Source organism: Neolamprologus multifasciatus, chromosome 14 (genome assembly GCF_963576455.1).
Source record: "Neolamprologus multifasciatus chromosome 14, fNeoMul1.2, whole genome shotgun sequence".
Taxonomy (NCBI): Eukaryota; Metazoa; Chordata; class Actinopteri; order Cichliformes; family Cichlidae; genus Neolamprologus; species Neolamprologus multifasciatus.
In genome coordinates, this window is record NC_140452.1 from 38,739,574 (window position 1) to 38,758,423 (window position 18,850).

Genomic DNA, 18,850 nt, shown 5'->3' on the forward strand with positions numbered 1-18,850 from the left:
GGTTGGCTCTTCTTAGGGAACTTAAATATAGTTGAGCAAAGTATATTTTAGCATAATATTGACAAAAACAAACAAATGCAATTCAAATACACTTGAATATCCATGCCATTCCTTAATCACATGTACAGAGCACATGCTTGCTGCATGGCTATTGAGACCACCTACTGGCACTGTGCATGCCTCCATCACACGTACACATGGACCACACTTTTGAGCCTGAAGGACAAAGAGTATTGAAGGCACGCATTTGAGCCTGTGGACTTAACAAGTGAGGTAAGTTTTGATGATATTATGGGAAAATATATTCATTAAATGTTTAAATTGTGAATATCACATAAAATGTATTAATCTGGTAGATAGCAATCTGATAAGATGCTAAATAAAATGCTAGCATCTTTTAGATGCCAAATAAGCCATAGCTAGTATAACATAAAGAAGATGCTAGCTTCCTCATTTGGCTGTTTTGTTTTGAAGATCATTCCAGTTGTTTAGCTAGCCTTACTATTTATATCTGTTTATTATCATATTGCAATTGTATTATTACGATCTCTTGCATTGCATTAGCATTTTTACAAGCTCTTGTTTTATTTTACAGAAAAATGCCACGTGCGCTATCTGATGTGGGGAGACATTTTACACCAGCTAATGTACAAGGGAAATCTGTATATATGTCTAAGTATTGTGATAAGACGTACGTGAAGAATGCCACAAAAATGCAGCAGCACATTGCAAAGTGCAAAAAAAATTCCTCAAGGCCCAACACTTGCAGCAGCCAAAGGTTTCCACTCAAGGGGAAAATGCATCTGTTTCAGCTGTATGAGAGTCAGATACCCACTCATCAGCTCCTGGTCCCTCTGGCATCAGAGGATTCTTTGATTTTATGGATGACACTAGCCAGAAAAACGCAGTTGAGTGTTTCGCTCGTGCAATCTATGCAACTGGCTCACCCCTGATGCTGACATCCAATGTGTACTGGAAGAGATTTTTGAATGTTCTCCGACCAGCATACATTCCCCCAACCAGACATGCATTGTCTACTCATCTACTGGATGAAGAGTTCAGTCGAGTTCAAGCAAAGGTGAAACAGACCATTGACCAAGCTGACTGTATTTCAGTCATCTCTGATGGATGGTCCAATATCAGGGGACAAGGAATTATTTACTACATAATCACCACTCCTCAGCCTGTGTTCTACAAGAGTGCAGACACAAAGGAAAACAGACACACAGGCCAATACATTGCAGATGAGCTAAAAGTGATCATCAAACCTTGGACCAGATAAGGTTCTTGCACTGGTCACTGACAACGCAGCCAACATGAAGGTTGCCTGGGCACATGTGGAGGAGACCTACCCTCATATAACTACTATTGGCTGTGCTGCCCATACACTAAATCTTCTCCTAAAAGACATAATAGCACTAAAAACAATGGACACTCTGAATAAGAGAGCGAAGTTCTGAAATATGTTAAAGGCAAACAAGTAACTTCCGCTACATTTCTGTCAAAGCAAAAGGAAAAGAACAAGAGTACTACACTGAAGCTTCCCAGCATAACGCGATGGGGTGGTGTTGTTATCATGTTTGACAGCCTTCTGGAGGGAAAGGAGTCTCTGCAAGAGATGGCCATATCCCAGTCTGTAGGCATCGACAGTGACATCAAGAAGGTCATCTTGGATGATGTGTTCTGGGAAAGAGTAGCAGTCAGAAAATCTTCAAACCTATTGCAGCAGCAATAGCGAAGATAGAGGGGGATGGTGCCATCTTGTCAGATGTCCAGTGCCTTTTTGCAGAACTCAAAGAAGAAATCCAGACAATTCTGCCCACTTCCCTACTACTGGAAGCAGAGGAAACGGCTGTGGTCAAGTCATTGGAACAGCGGAGGGAGTTCTGCATGAAGCCAGTGCATGCAGCAGCATACATGCTGGACCCCAAATATGACAAGGGCATACTTTCTGGGGATCAACGGTGCCTGTGCGGTCATTGCAGCCATGTCTGACCACCTGGGTCTCGATAAAGGCAAAGTTCTAGACAGTTTGGCAAAGTATCGAACAAAGCAAGGCCTTTGGAAAGGGGATGGAATATGGCAGTCATGCCAGTACATATCTGCAGCCAGCTGGTGGAAGGGACTATGTGAATCTGGGGCCCTTGCACCTGCAGCCTCCATCCTCCTCCAAATCCCACCATCATCAGCCGCCTCCGAGTGCAACTGGTCACTGTTTGGGAACACCCACACAAAGGTTCGCAACAGGCTCACAAATGTGAGAGTGGAAAAGCTGGTCGGCATTTGGGCAAACCTACGGCTCTTTGAGCCTGACACAGAGCCATCCTCAACAAGGCTGGAAAGTGACACTGAAGAGGAAGACTCAGAGTTGGATGCTGAGGAAGTGGACATGTTGTTGGATGATGATGAGGTCCAGGAAGAGTCTATTGACTGCGCTATAATGAGAAAAGAGGATTGCTTGAAGGAAGATTTGCATGTTTAATGGGACGTTTTGGAGGATAAGTGGCATTTTTCATTTAACCTTTTGAATGGGACTTTGTGGAGATTTTTGGACAGGGGGCATTTTTGAATGAGCGGGGTTAGGGGATGGTAATATTGAACTCAACATTTCTGTTTTTATTCATCCATGAAACAAGTTATTGAAACGTGTTCTATTCTACTGTACTTACAAATAAATCTGTTGAAATATCTGTTGAAAACATTTTGCATGGAGGTTTTCTTATGATTTCTGTTTATATTTAAGCTTGGAAATAATATATTCCCAGTTAGTTCTCCTAAGTTCCCATTAATTTCCATAATTCCCATTATTTCCATGGAAAGTTTCCAATATGGAATATTTCCAAAATTCCCAAGCTTAACTTACCATGGAAATTTACCGGAAACTTTTCGGAAATTTTCCGCCCCTTTGCAACCCTAGTTAGCAACAACAACGGTAAAACCATCGCATGTCCGCTTGTTTATTTTCCACATAAACATTTCACAATAAAGCTCAAGATCCTGTTGAGACTTTTCAAAATAAACTGAATCACGTAAAAGATGCAGCGTATTTACGGATGAGAAGCAAAAAAGAGCCGTCAGGTGCTAAAAAATAAATCTTAGACTGAAACATTAGAACAGGCTTTTCCCCGCAGCACGCTGTGTAATAAATACTCACAAAGAAAACGGCGGCCGTTACAACTTATGTCTAAAAATGTATCGTTTCATGCATCAGTGTTAAACTGAAAACACTTCACGCAAGTCGAGCTGCCCGAGATTCACAGAATTTACAGAAAATATTACATTTTTGTAAATATAACATTTACAAAAATGTAACATTTTTGGTTCATTTTACGCAGATTATATAATAAAGTCAGTCTTGCATTCCTTGCAGTCATATCAAATACACAGGCCAGCACCAAGAAATAAAGAAAAGTGCAAGACGCACTGAAAACGCTGACCGGTGTATCTCAATAATAAAAAAAACTACATACATATGTACAGAAATAACTCCTCAGACTAGCCGCATCATGATGGTCTCCGTGTAAGATGGAGAGGTGTTTCCAGCCTTTCCAGACACAGCGCAGACATGAGGAGTTAGAAAGTTTGCTCCAAAGCACGAGGAAACATCCATATGTAACATCCATATTCCATATGTCCAGGAAAGGCTTCATTACTGATCACAGCCGGAGACGTTTCCTTGGTGGAGTGGGGCTCCTGCTGCTGCTCTCCTCCTCTGCAGGCCACGTCTTTGCACCCTGTGTAAACCTCGTCAGAAACTGGCAGAGCACCGACATGATTACTCTGCCGTCAGAGGTGTAGTCCGTAACTCTCCATCGATTAGTCATTTCCCTTTCCTCTGTGCAATACACAGTGGAAATGACTCTGGTGATGGTGTCACCGTTGACATCCAGGGTGCAGACGCAGTTCCTCTGATCTGCCTTCAGGACAGAAAGATCTGCCTTCTCTGGACGCAGAGGTGTCAGGAACCGTGAATGGAGGTGGGACCCTGCAGGCAGCACCATTAAACCAGCTGGTGAGTTGGTAGGAGGAGATGGAGTGGTGTTCTCCAACTGACTCTCTGGCACATGGGTGAAAGGTGTCGTCAGCTGCAGTTTGTTAAAGAATCCCCTGAAGGCAATATAAGGAAACGCCTTCGTCCCCGTAACCAGGTTATGGTTTAACGAGAGGACCAGATTTTTCATAGAGTCCACATGGCTGGGGCTCAAAGGACGGTTCCTCCGGTTAGAGATGAACATCTGGCGTACGCTGACAGGACTCACCAGCTCAGCTACGAGAAAACAAAAAGATCATCTGTGTTAATCGTGACATAATCAGACAAATTGCGGATTTAAATGTCAAAACTTTATATCATCATATGCTATTTCTACACACAGACAATGAGAGGCACGCAGCAGAACTCACTCTTTATGAAAGCCTTAAAAATGGTTTTGCACTGTAAATGACTAAATTTCATGTTTTAAACCAAAGATCACAGCACCAAACTCTGCTTGTTAGCATGTTCACACAGTAAAAATGTCCTGATGATAGAATACATTTGCAAAATTCACATTTTAGCTGCATGTAAATTAAAAATGTACAGCTCATACTAAAGAATAACTTTGTGTGATCTTGGTGACTGTGAACAACATTTCATGATAAATGAATGTCGTCCATAATATTTGTGAATTATGGACACATTGTCAGTAAGGCTGCATAGAGTTTCAGTGATGTTTAATAATGAATTCATGTTCAGCACTTATTCTTATTTTATTTAAGCATCAGTCTGTTGAAAATAAAACAGCTAAAGTCAGGTGAGAAACCTCCAACCTGCTTATTGCATGCACACAGTTTCAATTTCTCACCGAGCACATAACATACATCTGGACACCTGTACAGACACGGCATACACAATGCACTCACATAAATATGATATACTTGATTCAGCATCAGTAGCCATAACTGATTTTGCACATAATGCGTGCAAGATCAAATTTTGGCCACATCTCCGAGGACTCCCTAACCTCCCTCAAAATTTCCCAGCTTTATAAACGCAACGAGTGCCTCTGTGAACTCTCGCAGCTCCATCATGCTTCTATACAGATTCGGAATTTATTAACTTTATCGTCTAATTCAGGGCCAGTTGCTAAAACATGCAAACTCAAACCCTCCACATACAAAAACAGGACTCCAGGATGACCGCACTGACGTCAGACGTCAGCCTCCCGCAGGTTCTAATGACTGACGTCGTTTCCATGGCGCGTGTATTAAATTTAGTGGGGTTTTTTTTTTTTTTTTTTTTTTTAGCATTTTTCAAACCAAAATTGCCCAAAACTGATGTTTCTAAAGTTTGACATATTTCACCTGACATGTTCACACTCATGAAATCTTCCTCACTTTTAAGTAATAAAAGGCCAGTCTAAGGTGTATTTTATATTATCTATTATACTTATTAGCTTACTAAGCTTTACCATAGTGCTCATCGAGAATACGGGTAACACCAATGGAGAGCAGGTACCGCTCACGCCGTACTCCACCGGAGCTCATTTTTGGGGTGTTTGAATCCTCGTTTTTTCAAAGCTTTAAAACTTTGGAAACAAACAGGTTTTCACAGCACTATTAAACAAACCTCCTGCTCGCACTCTCATGTGAAAACCAAATTCGAATGTTGGCTTCTGCTTTTATAACTGCCGCGCTACACGTCATCCTCATCACCTTGACTCCCAGGGTCACGCAGGCGACGCGGAGTGATAAACATTTATGCTTTATTTATTCAGAATAATTTTCCTATAATTATCAGATTTTTAAAAATAATAATTCTTATTTAGTTTCGCAGTTTCTAATCATAAGTATTTTGATTATTGAATTATTGTAATATATAATGTTTTTTTGATCATTAATTCGTCTCTTTATAAACAACAAGTATAAACAACTGAAAGCCATAAAGAAAACTCATCACGTTAATTAAGTCTGCTTATTTCCTTTGTTAAAATTAACTGAGTTAGTCCCTCCGTTTAAAAGAAAATGTTTTATCACGTTCATGCAGGGAAAAATAAACAAAAACTAGAAAAATTTGCATTTTCTGCGAAAATGCTGTGTGGATGCTTTAAAGCTGAAGCTGTCTGCAAAAACTAGCTGAAAAAGCTGAAAAGTTGCAGAAATTGTACAAACTTAGCAGAACTGCAATATCTTAGAGGAAACATAATATTTGCCAGAAATACAATAGCATATAGTGGCACTGTCACTTGGTGTTCGCTCGCTCTTCGGTAGAGTGTCACTTCCTGTTCCTGGTCAAACACAGTTGTGTTTCTGAGTAGCTTATTTGCTTAGCAATTTAATTAACAACTTTTAAATACATTCTTTTTTCATAGTATAATCTTCACGTGCTTCATCCGAACCACACTTTCTGTGTACTCACTACCTAATTTATAGCCAAAGTATTCACTCACTGTCTCTGTACTGTTTCGCTAGCTTAGCTTAGCTCGTAGCCGACTCGTTAGCACCATGGCTACTTCACCTGTCCCTTCTGCACTTTCTTGCTCATTGTGTCAGATGTTTAGTTACTCCTCGGCCTCCTTTAGCAGTAATGATATCTGTAACAAATGTAGCATATTTGCAGCTCTGGAGGCCAGGATTACTGAATTGGAGACTCGGCTTCGCACCCTTCATTCACCCGTAGCTAGCCAGGCCCCTGTAGCTGGTGCAGCCGAAGATAGCGTAGGCCCCGCTAGCTGTTCCCCGGCAGACCCCAAGCAGCTGGGGAAAGAGGGTGGCTGGGTGACGGTGAGGAGGAAGCATAGTCCTAAACAGAAGCCCCAGGTACACCACCAACCCGTTCATGTGTCTAACCGTTTTTCCCCACTCGGCGACACATCCGCCGGGGGTCAAACTCTGGTAATTGGTGATTCTGTTCTCAGACATGTGAAGCTAGAGACACCGGCAACCATAGTCAATTGTCTTCCAGGGGCCATAGCAGGCGACATTGAAGGAAATTTAAAACTGCTGACTAAGGGTAAATGTAAATTTAGTAAAATCATAATTTACGTCGGCAGTAATGACACCCGGTTACGCCAATCGGAGGTCACTAAAATCAATATTGAATCGGTGTGCAACTTTGCCAAAACAATGTCGGACTCTGTAGTTTTCTCTGGTCCCCTCCCCAATCAGACCAGGAGTGACATGTTTAGCCGCATGTTCTCCTTAAATTGCTGGCTGTCTGAGTGGTGTCCCAGAAACGATGTGGGCTTCATAGATAATTGGCAAACCTTCTGGAGGAAACCTGGTCTTGTTAGGAGAGACGGCATCCATCCAACTTTGGATGGAGCAGCTCTCATTTCTAGAAATATAGACAAATTTATTAAACCCCCCAAAATATGACTATCCAGAGTTGGGACCAGGAAGCAGAGTTGCAGTCTTACACGCCTCTCTGCAGCTTCTCTCCTCCTGCTATCCCCCCAAAAACCCATCTCCATAGAGACTGTGTCAGCTTCCAAAAAGACAAAAAACAAACTAAAAACCAGCAACAAACAACTTAAACATAAACAATTACAAAGAAAGAACAATACAGTATCCACATCTGAACCAAAGAGTAAAACAGTGAAATGTGGATTATTAAATATTAGGTCTCTCTCCTCCAAGTCTCTGTTAGTACATGACTTAATAATTGATCAACAAATTGATTTACTCTGCCTTACAGAAACCTGGTTGCAGCAGGATGATTATGTTAGTTTAAATGAATCAACACCCCCGAGTCATTCTAACTACCAGAAATCTCGAAGCACAGGCTGAGGGGGCGGTGTCGCAGCAATTTTTCACACCAGTCTATTAATTAATGAAAGACCAAGACAGACTTTTAATTCATTTGAAAGCCTGATGCTTAACATTGTCCACCCCAGCTGTGAAACTCAGAAACCAGTCTTACTTGTTATCATCTATCGTCCACCTGGGCCTTACACAGAGTTTCTGTCTGATTTCTCAGACTTTATATCTAATTTAGTTCTGAGCTCAGATAAAATAATTATTGTGGGTGATTTTAACATCCATGTAGATGCTAAAAATGACAACCTCAACATGGCATTTAATCTGTTATTAGACTCAATTGGCTTCTCTCAAAATGTAAAAGAACCCACCCACCACTTTAATCACACTCTAGATCTTGTTTTAACATATGGCATAGAAACTGAACATTTAACAGTGTTTCCTGAAAACCCTCTCCTGTCTGATCATTTCCTGATAACATTTACATTTACAATAATTGATTACACAGCAGTGGAGAGTAGACTTTATCAAAGTAGATGTCTTTCTGAAAGCGCTGTAACTAAGTTTAAGAATATAATCCACCCACTGTTATCATCGTCAATGCCCTGTACCAACACAGAGCAGAGCAGCTATCTGAACGCTACCCCAACAGAGGTCAATTATCTTGTTAATAATTTCGCCTCCTCACTACGTACGACTCTGGATACTGTAGCTCCAGTGAAAACTAAGGTCTCTAATCAGAAGTACCTGACTCCGTGGTATAATTCTCAAACACGTACCCTAAAGCAGATGACTCGTAATCTGGAGAGGAAATGGCGTGTCACAAATTTAGAGGATCATCATTTAGCCTGGAGAAATAGTTTGCTGCTTTATAAGAAAGCCCTCCGCAAAGCCAGAACATCTTACTATTCGTCACTGATTGAAGAAAATAAGAACAACCCCAGGTTTCTCTTCAGCACTGTAGCCAGGCTGACAAAAAGTCAGAGCTCTTTTGAGCCAACCATCCCTTTAACGTTAACTAGTAATGACTTCATGAACTTCTTCACAAATAAAATTTTTATCATTAGAGAAATTTTTTTTACCAATAATCATCCCACAGATGTAATATTATCTACAACTACTCTTAGTACCATTGATGTTAAGTTAGATTCTTTTTCTCCAATTGATCTTTCTGAGTTAACTTCAATAATTACTTCCTCCAAACCATCAACGTGTCTTTTAGACCCCATTCCTACAAAACTGCTCAAAGAAGTCCTGCCATTAATTAATTCTTCGATCTTAAATATGATCAACCTATCTCTAATAATCGGCTATGTACCACAGGCCTTCAAGCTGGCTGTAGTTAAACCTCTACTCAAAAAGCCATCTCTAGACCCAGCAGTCTTAGCTAATTATAGGCCAATCTCCAACCTTCCTTTCATATCAAAAATCCTTGAAAGAGTAGTTGTCAAACAGCTAACAGATCATCTGCAGAGGAATGGTTTATTTGAAGAGTTTCAGTCAGGTGTCAGAGTTCATCACAGCACAGAAACAGCTTTAGTGAAGGTTACAAATGATCTTCTTATGGCCTCTGACAGTGGACTCATCTCTGTGCTTGTCCTGCTAGACCTCAGTGCAGCATTTGATACTGTTGACCATAATATCCTATTAGAGCGATTAGAACATGCTGTAGGTATTACAGGTACTGCACTGCAGTGGTTTGTATCATTCCTATCTAATAGACTCCAATTTGTGCATGTAAATGGAGAGTCCTCTTCACACACTGAGGTTAATTATGGAGTTCCACAGGGTTCAGTGCTAGGACCAATTATGTTTACATTATACATGCTTCCCCTAGGCAGCATCATTAGAAGACATAGCATACATTTTCACTGCTATGCAGATGACACCCAGCTCTATTTGTCCATGAAGCCAGATAACACACACCAATTAGTTAAACTGCAGGAATGTCTTAAAGACATAAAGACCTGGATGGCCGCTAACTTTCTGCTTCTTAATTCAGATAAAACTGAGGTTATTGTACTCGGCCCTGAAAAGCTTAGAAATATGGTATCTAACCATATTCTTACTCTGGATGGCATTACCTTGGCCTCCAGTAACACTGTGAGGAACCTTGGAGTCATTTTTGACCAGGATATGTCCTTCAACGCACATATTAAACAAATATGTAAGACTGCGTTCTTCCATTTGCGCAACATCTCTAAAATTAGAAATATCCTGTCTCAGAGTGACGCTGAAAAACTACTTCATGCATTTATTACTTCCAGGCTGGACTACTGCAATTCATTATTATCAGGATGTCCAAAAAACTCCCTGAAAAGCCTTCAGCTAATCCAAAATGCTGCAGCAAGAGTCCTGACAGGGACTAGAAAGAGAGAGCATATTTCTCCTGTTTTGGCTTCCCTTCATTGGCTTCCTGTTAAATCCAGAATTGAATTCAAAATCCTGCTCCTCACATACAAGGTCTTAAATAATCAGGCCCCATCTTATCTTAATGACCTTGTAGTACCATATCACCCTATTAGAGCAATTCGCTCTCGCTCTGCAGGCCTACTTGTTGCTCCTAGAGTATTTAAAAGTAGAATGGGAGGGAGAGCCTTCAGTTTTCAGGCCCCTCTTCTGTGGAACCAGCTTCCAGTTTGGATTCGGGAGACAGACACTATCTCTACTTTTAAGATTAGGCTTAAAACTTTCCTTTTTGCTAAAGCATATAGTTAGGGCTGGACCAGGTGACCCTGAATCCTCCCTTAGTTATGCTGCAATAGATGTAGGCTGCCGGGGGATTCCCATGATGCATTGAGTTTTTCCTTTCCAGTCACCTTTCTCACTCACTATGTATTAATAGACCTCTCTGCATTGAATCATATCTGTTATTAACCTCTGTCTCTCTTCCACAGCATGTCTTTTATCCTGTCTTCCTTCTCTCACCCCAACCGGTCGCAGCAGATGGCCGCCCCTTCCTGAGCCTGGTTCTGCCGGAGGTTTCTTCCTGTTAAAAGGGAGTTTTTCCTTCCCACTGTCGCCAAAGTGCTTGCTCATAAGGGGTCATATGATTGTTGGGTTTTTCTCTGTATCTATGAAGCGCCTTGAGGCGACTTTTGTTGTGATTTGGCGCTATATAAATAAAATTTAATTTAATTGAATAGCAGAACTTAGCCGAAATATTGTAACTTACCAGAAACAAGATAACTTCTCAAAAATATAAGAATTTAGGAGAAGTAGTATAAGATAACAGAAAGAATATATTTAGCCAAAAATACTTAAACATTACAGAAACACTATGATTTAGAAAAATAGTACAACATAGCAGAAATACTGTGATTTACCAGAGACACTGTGATGAACTATGAATATTGTAATTTTAAATTAAGACTATGTTTTAGCACAAATACTATAATTTGACAGAAATACTATCATTTGGCAGAAATACTATGATTTAGCAGAAATACTGTAATCAGCACATATATTGTAACATGACAGAAATTCCTCCACTTAGTAGTAATACTATAACATAACACAAATGTTATGATTTGGCAAAAATACTATGATTTAGCAGAAATACTATGATTGAGCAGAAGTATTAAGATGTAGTAAAAGTACTTTGATTTAACAGAAATACAATTATGGAGGAGTAATACTTTAAAATGGGAGAAATATTGATACACACACACATACACAGAGCCTAAAGGGAACAGTATTTCTGACATGGATGGAGTATTAACAAGAATCTGAGGTTCATATTAGAAAAGTTGCTAAAATCATAAAAGTTTGCAGAATTGTAATAAATGATCAATATGAATTACTGGTCTGTGATAGTGTATTAATTTGTAGGGAAAAAACATGTTGACCAAGGTGGAATTGAACCCACGACCTTTGTGTTGCAGACCCGTGTCATTACCAACTGCGCCACTAGGAAAGAGAGCGAGCACCTGGAAAACAGGGTGATGAGCAGTCAGAATTAGATCGCGGTGAGAGGCGAAAAATACAGTTTTTTGGAGTTACAAAACGTCGTGTAACTCAAAAACTAGGTGGACTAGAAGCATGATTCTTGTACTGGGTGAATCAGCGGACTTTGGTGTACTTTGACCCTGATTTTCATTGCTCTTTGTACATCCCTCGCTGAGATATGACAAGAGAAGAAACGGCAGACCTCAGATATGATTGGCTGGCTGGGAAGCCGTGCAGGCCCTGATATGTAAATTTGAATGTCTCAGTCCTCACAGAGGATTGGCTGCCTGGGGACCTGGTGGAAATATATAGAAATAGTATGATTAAGCATAAATACTACATTTAGCAGAAATACTATATTAAGCACAAATCCTATAAAAAGCAGAAATACTATATTAAGCACAAATCCTATAAAAGGCAGAAATACTATATTAAGGAATATAAATATCCTACAAAAATCCTATAAAAAGCAAAAATACTGCACTATGATTTGGTAGAAAAACTATAATTAATCAGAAATACTATATTTGGCAGAAATACTATATTTAGCACAACTCTTATAAAATAGCAGAAATAGTATGATTTAGCACAATAGTAATAACTTAAACAGAAAAATTGGAAAAGCAAAATGGACAGCTGAAAAAATGCTGAACATGCTAAGGGTCCCTCAAATATACTTGTTAAATGAAAAAAAAATCAGCAAAAAAAATTTAACAGCCACACAATCACAAATATGGACACACATGCACAGAGAGACACACACACAAGATCCAATTCAGTCAAGAATCTTACAATGAGATCATCCCATAAAAAGGCTTTCTCTCTCTCTCTCTCTCTCTCTTTCTGTCACACACACACACACACACACACACGCATACACACAGACACACGCACACACACACACACACACACACACACAGAGGGAGAGAGAAGCAACTTTCTAGGTCAGTGAAGCAGCCTGGGAGCTGCTGAATTTGAATCCACCAATCAGAGAGGCTGTGTACTTTTTCCCGCCAAAACAGGTGCAGCTGTTTTTACACACATGCAGCAGAGAGACAGGATTTTTGTAGTCTATTTCTCATAGTGACGACTCCCCTCAAACAAATGACCATAATTTCCTAACCGTAGGGGCTAGTCATTCTTACACCGTTTTGTTCAGAAGAGATGGGGGAATCTTAAAGTGTTGACAATTTATCATTAAAATATGAATTATTAAAGATATTTGACTTCTAATGCACCATAACTGAGTAGAGCCGAAGCAAAAACTATATTGACTTGCCCTCAAACAACGCTTTCTAACTCTAAATCTATTTGGAGTATCGATATCACTCTTTCACCGTAAGAGACAGCAGGCTTTGGTGAACAGTCATGGAAATTTTCAGGTCTCTGTGGAAATCCATCAAAAAGATATGACGAGAGAAAAAAGTGGATCATTTCCAGAGTTTGAAATCTGAAGAAATCTGAGCGAAGGACGAATTTCCTACCCTCAAACAAGTGTAACTCATCTCAGAACGGTAATAGGTGAGAAAGAAATTCTTGAATTGTGAGCGTCAGGAGTGTCTGAAGATATATTGGCACAAGCCTCATGTCTTAACTTCACTTCGTTAAGGAGATATGACGATTCGAATATGCCTCTCATTACAGAAATCAAGCGGTGATTTTGAACAAACTCTCTATTGACTTTCTATGGAGAGTTTTGAGACTTTGTGTTGGTCTGAGGAGATTTGCCAAAATTCTATAAATCCCACAACAATGATAGTGATGTTTTGATGTATAATTTGTGGAAGTTGAGTGAAAATTGAGCAAGTAGCAAGAAGTTGTTCGGACATGAAGAGAAGACTGCGAAACTTACAGTGGCACACTGAAAGCCAAGTGCATAGCAACCATAACAACGCATGTATTTTCTGAAAAATCACAAATTTGCAACTCAAAACTTTAAGAGGGATAAAAATAAAACGGTAAAAGATTTGAAAAGACTGATTTATACCTGAATAGCCCAATATTTTGAGAACATTTTAAAGTTTGAATGGTTGTTCTACGTGAAAATATGAGGAAGTAGTTAAGTTTCAAAAACAAGCAAGTTTTAGCAGAATTGCGGAAGTTTCCCATTCATTTCAATGGGACAAATTAAAAGAAAAAAATGTAATTTTTAAAAAGTATAGTAGTATAAAATACCAATCGATATAGCCGGAAAGAGCAAAAATAGCAGAATAGTTTAAAATTTGAACGGTGAAAATAGCACAAAAATTGTGGTAGTTCCACGGCGAAAAACGTACGAAACAGGAACTCAATAGTGTGGATGCCTTAAAGCATCCACACAATAAATAAATGAACGAATAAAAAATTTATATATAAACAAACAAAACATGTATAATAAAGTTGTTGTACTGTGAAATAATGTCGGTTTATTTAATTGCGCCTTTGATAAAAATGCCTTTGACCTTTTCCCCGTTGTAGCTGTACAGAGTGAAATTCCCCTTAAATGTGTTACAAACGCTTGTGTACAGTGATTTATGCACAATTTTTGAGGACTCTGACGACACTTTGAACTATTTTACAAACGCGAATTTCAAACTTTTTTTTTTTTTTCCGCCTGTCCCATTTGGTTCTTTAGCCGTCAGAATTGTTGTCTGAAGACCAACAAGGATACCCAATGGATTTATTTTGCCAAATGGATCATCATGGCATTGCCGTATTGGTCCATTTGATCGACCTTTGTTGTTATTATTTATTTTATTTTCAGTTGTTACAGACGGGACAGACATGAGTGAGGGATAGGAAAGGGAGAAAGAAAGAGGAAGGAAAAGAAAAACAGAAGGGGAGAGGGACAGTGAGAAAGGGGGGAAGAAAAAATATCTCCGGGATCACCTGTTGAGAGAAAAAGAATAGAAAACAAGCAAAAAAAACAAAACAAAGCAACATACTATACACAACACCATCGCATTAATCTAGCTAAGTGTAAACAGCAGTAAATACTAAATATTGAATGTTGTTGTGCAGCACGCAGGACAGACAGCGCACAATGTGCTTTGAAGTAGCAGCCAAGAAAGGTGTGATTTAAGTCTACGAACAGTGAACACCCGTGTGCACACCTGTGTGGATCGGCGCGCTTGTATTCAAATGGTTTCCCCATGTAATGGTCTGCTAGAGGATGTAGAGAGCCATAGCCCTGTCCCCCAGGGCATGAAGCAGGCATGGAGGAGATCCAGGCCCCAGACATCCAGAGGCCCCAGAGTGCAAGAGCCCAAGGAGGACCACCGGAGGGGCATCCGTGCCACCTTCATGGGAAGGGCTGAGGATCCCCAGACGAGGGGTCACCCAGTAGCCACCGGGCAGAAGCTAGAGGGGGCTGCACCGGCGTGCCCGCCGGCTCCGCCGGCAGCCAGCTGTGCCAGAGTGAACCGAGCCGCAGGCACAGAGGCCGGAGGCCCGAGGGCCCCCCGCGCCCCGGAAGAGGCCTGACCGAGCAGCAGGCGCCAGGCCCCGCCAAGTAGCCACCGGGAGTGAGCTGGCACATGACCTGAGCGCCCAGCCCCGGACACCAAGAACCAACAATGCACCGACCCCTGAGGGCATCAGTCACCGGCAGGGAGTGTGGTGAGGGGAGATAGGCCTCCACACTTGGAGGGCCTGGGAGTTCCCAGAGAGGTGGAGTCTAAGACCCGACCTGACATATAGACACAGACAAACAGGCACACACAGACACAGACATGCATTCCCACCCTTATGCACACATATACAAACACTCAGCACTCACCCAATGTAGGAATAAACATAAATGGACATGTACACACAATCACACTCCCCAAACATACTCTATACCCCAGGTCCAGGTATCCTCGCCCCCAGAGGTGGAAACAGTACCCAGACCCAAGAGATGTTACCCTTCCCTCCGGGGTGGAGGCAAGCAGACCGCCCCAGGCTCCGCAGCAGCAGGGAGGCCAATCGGACAGCCAGCATCTCTTCCCAGCCCCCCCGCCCCGATGGCTAGCAGAGAACGGGGGTGTGTTAAGACCCCATACCTCCCTCCTCCCGCTCAAGTGTAGTGTTGCTGCGTGTTGCTCTAAAGTGTATTTAAAACAAGGGAGAGCATGGTGCTGCTGCCAGAGAGCAGCAGGTGTTAGCACGGCCCCTCCCGAGAACCCTCAATGTCTACATGGATTTAAAATTGAGAGGTGGGCACCGGCGCCAGAGGTAGGTTTGAATACACAGACCGTCTACTGGACGCCGTTAACGTGCCCACCCTCAAGGCCCTATACATATATATATATATATATATATATATATATATATATATATATATGTGTGTGTGTGTGTGTGTGTTATGAGAGTGTAAGTAATGTGGATGTCTAAGTTGTGAATTAGACACACTAATTCACAAAAATTGAGGCACAGGTGGCCAGAAGAGGACAGAGGGGGGGGGGGAATGTCTCCCCTGCACCCTGGTGACACACCCGCACCCAAAGCCCTACCTGTGTGGGTGGGTGTGGTGGAGCGGGAAGAGGGAGGCAGCCTGGGATGGGGAGGAAAATAAGGGAGGAGAGGGTGTCCCTCCCTAGGGCCAGCTCCCCCGCTGACCCCAATAGGCACCCCCGTCCTCTGGTATCCACCAAGGCAAGGGAGCCCAGGCCCATCCAGACCGGGGCCTACGGCAGCAGCACGGCCAAGCCCCACAGGACCCGGGGCAGCCCACCCTACCCCACCGCAGAGGAAACTGTACCCACCCCAACATTCAATCATCTCCCAGACTACACAAGACACAGACACCCAGGTTAAGTTTATTCTCCACCTCTCCTATGTCTCTCCCCCACCTGCAGAGTGGACTCCTGCAAAGATGGAACAACCTCCCTGCCAGTTCAAGAGCCCCCCGGTTAGGCCGATGCACAAGAGGCCCCCTGCGCCAGGGCTGAGCCCCCGTGCACCCACCCGCCCACAACCTCGGCGACACACCGACGTATTAATTGCAGATTGGGATTTTTAATCAATTTAAAGGTTTTGAAGCAAATCTGAGACCAGACGTTTTGGTCTAAGCTGACTGATAAATCTGCTTCCCACTTTGCAATAGGAAGGGATATTGATTCATCTATTTTAGAAAGTGTTCTGTATATTTTAGATAATAGTTTGGGGGATTTAAGAGTAAGAAATTGAACCACACTTGGTGGTGTTTGTAATTCAACTTGACTGAGGTTAAATTTCTTTTTTACTATGGATTTAATTTGTTGATATTCTAAAAATCTTTTCTTGTTGATCCCATATTGTGTAACTAGTCTGTCAAATGGAATAAATTCTGTTCCCTCTAATATATGTTCTAAGTATTTAATTCCTTTACAACTCCATTCTGGGAAATTAATCATATTATTGTTTTGTAATATGTCAGGGTTATTCCAGATAGGTGTACGTTTGCATGGGATTAATGAAGACTCCGTTATTTTTAGAAACTCCCACCATGCTGTCAGAGAAAAGCTGATGTTGATGCTTTTAAAGCATTCATGTCTTTTGATGTTTGAGCTAATAAATGGTAGGTCTGAAATCTCTAGATCATTGCATAGTGCCTGTTCAACATCTAGCCAGGGCTCATCTAAGAGGGTACATTTTAACCATTCTGAGATGAACTGAAGCCTGTTGGCTAAGAAGTATTGGTGAAAATTAGGCAGATCTAATCCTCCTCTATCCTTGGTTCTTTGTAGTGTTTTTAAGCTGATACGCGGGGGTTTATCTTTCCAAAGGAATTTAGAAATATGTGAATCCAGAGATCTGAACCAATCTTGTGATGGTTTGTTAGAGATCATTAAAAATAAGTAATTTATTTTTGGCAAGATCATCATTTTTATAGTGGCGACCCTTCCCATGAGTGATATGGGTAGAGATTTCCATCTAGTCAGATCGCCTTCTACTTTCTTTAGAAGTGGGATGTGGTTTAATTTAATTAAGTCTGAAAGCTTAGGAGAAACATTAATACCTAAATATTTAATATTTCCAGATTGTAGTGGGGCAGAAGATGAATTATGGAAGGAGCAGTTAATGGGAAGAACTGTAGATTTTGGCCAGTTAATTGAATAATCTGAAACTCTTGAAAACCAGTTTATTAGAGTAATTACCTCAGAGAGGTTGATTTGTGAGTTTTACAGAAAAAGCAACACATCATCCGCATAGAGACTGATTTTATGTTCTACGTTCTTACATTTTATGCCCTTAATTGTTGTAGCCTGTCTAAGTGCTGCTGCTAGAGGTTCGATAAAAATTGCAAAAAGTGAAGGGGAGAGTGGGCATCCCTGTCTGGTGCCCCTCAGGAGACAAAAGCTGGAGGATGTCTGGTCATTTGTTCTGATACGAGCTGTTGGGGAATTGTATAATATTCTTATCCAATTTATGAAAGAGTTTCCAAAACCAAATTTGTGTAAAGTTGCAAATAAAAATTTCCAGTTAACTCTTTCAAATGCTTTTTCTGCATCTAGAGATAATATTATGGTTTCAATGTTTTTATTGTATGAGTAGTCTATTAAATTAAGTAATCTACGAGTGTTTGTTGAGGAGTGCCGACCTTTTATGAAACCAGTTTGGTCAGGATGAATTAAGAGGGGGGTTATTTTCTCTAATCTCTTTGAGAGAGCTTTGCAGGTTATTTTAAGGTCTACATTTATAAGGGATATTGGACGATAACTTGAGGGAAATAAAGGGTCTTTTCCTGGTTTTAGCAGGAGACTAATGTTAGCAGAATTCATATTTGGTGGTAGTCTGCCATTTTTCTTGATTTCCTGCAACATTCCATGGAATACTGGTGCCAAAATTGTCCAGAATTCTTTGTAGAATTCTGCAGGAAAGCCGTCTGGACCTGGAGCCTTATTATTGGGCATACTTATCAGGGCTTCCTGGAGTTCACCTGGCGTCAGTGGCGAATCCAGTGCCATTGCTTGACTGTCTAGTAATTTTGGAAGAGTTACGTTGTCAAGAAACAAATCAATTTCATTTTTAGACGGGTTTATTTGTGGTGAATATAAAGTTTCATAGAAATCTCTAAAAATGTTGTTTATTCTTCCAGGGTCATATATTGTGTTCCCCGATAAATCTTTAGTAGCACATATAGTTGTTTTTTCTTTATTTATTTTTAACTGGTTTGCTAGAAATCGACCTGATTTGTTACTGTGTTCAAAATTCTGCAAGCGAAGTC

The 18,850-nt window shown here is 41.0% G+C and overlaps 1 protein-coding gene across 1 annotated transcript; it reads right to left on the reverse strand.

Annotated features, from left to right (window-relative positions):
* Positions 1 to 2,437: 2,437 nt before the first annotated feature.
* Positions 2,438 to 5,811, reverse strand: LOC146504626 (uncharacterized). The gene is made up of 2 exons (XM_085130976.1): positions 5,448 to 5,811; positions 2,438 to 4,267 (listed from the first exon to the last, which is right to left on the reverse strand). Exons 1-2 carry the CDS (start codon positions 5,521 to 5,523, stop codon positions 3,657 to 3,659), a joined length of 687 nt encoding a protein of 228 aa, XP_084987102.1. The 5' UTR covers positions 5,524 to 5,811; the 3' UTR covers positions 2,438 to 3,656.
* Between the last annotated feature and the right edge of the window lie 13,039 nt (positions 5,812 to 18,850).

Coding starts and splice junctions, on each gene's coding strand:
- LOC146504626 (XM_085130976.1), bottom strand. CDS start 5,523: ATGAGCTCCGGTGGAGTACGGCGTGAGCGGTACCTGCTCTCCATTGGT. Junction 4,268..5,447: donor TATTCTCGATGAGCACTATG/GTAAAGCTTAGT, acceptor GTTTTCTCGTAG/CTGAGCTGGTGAGTCCTGTC.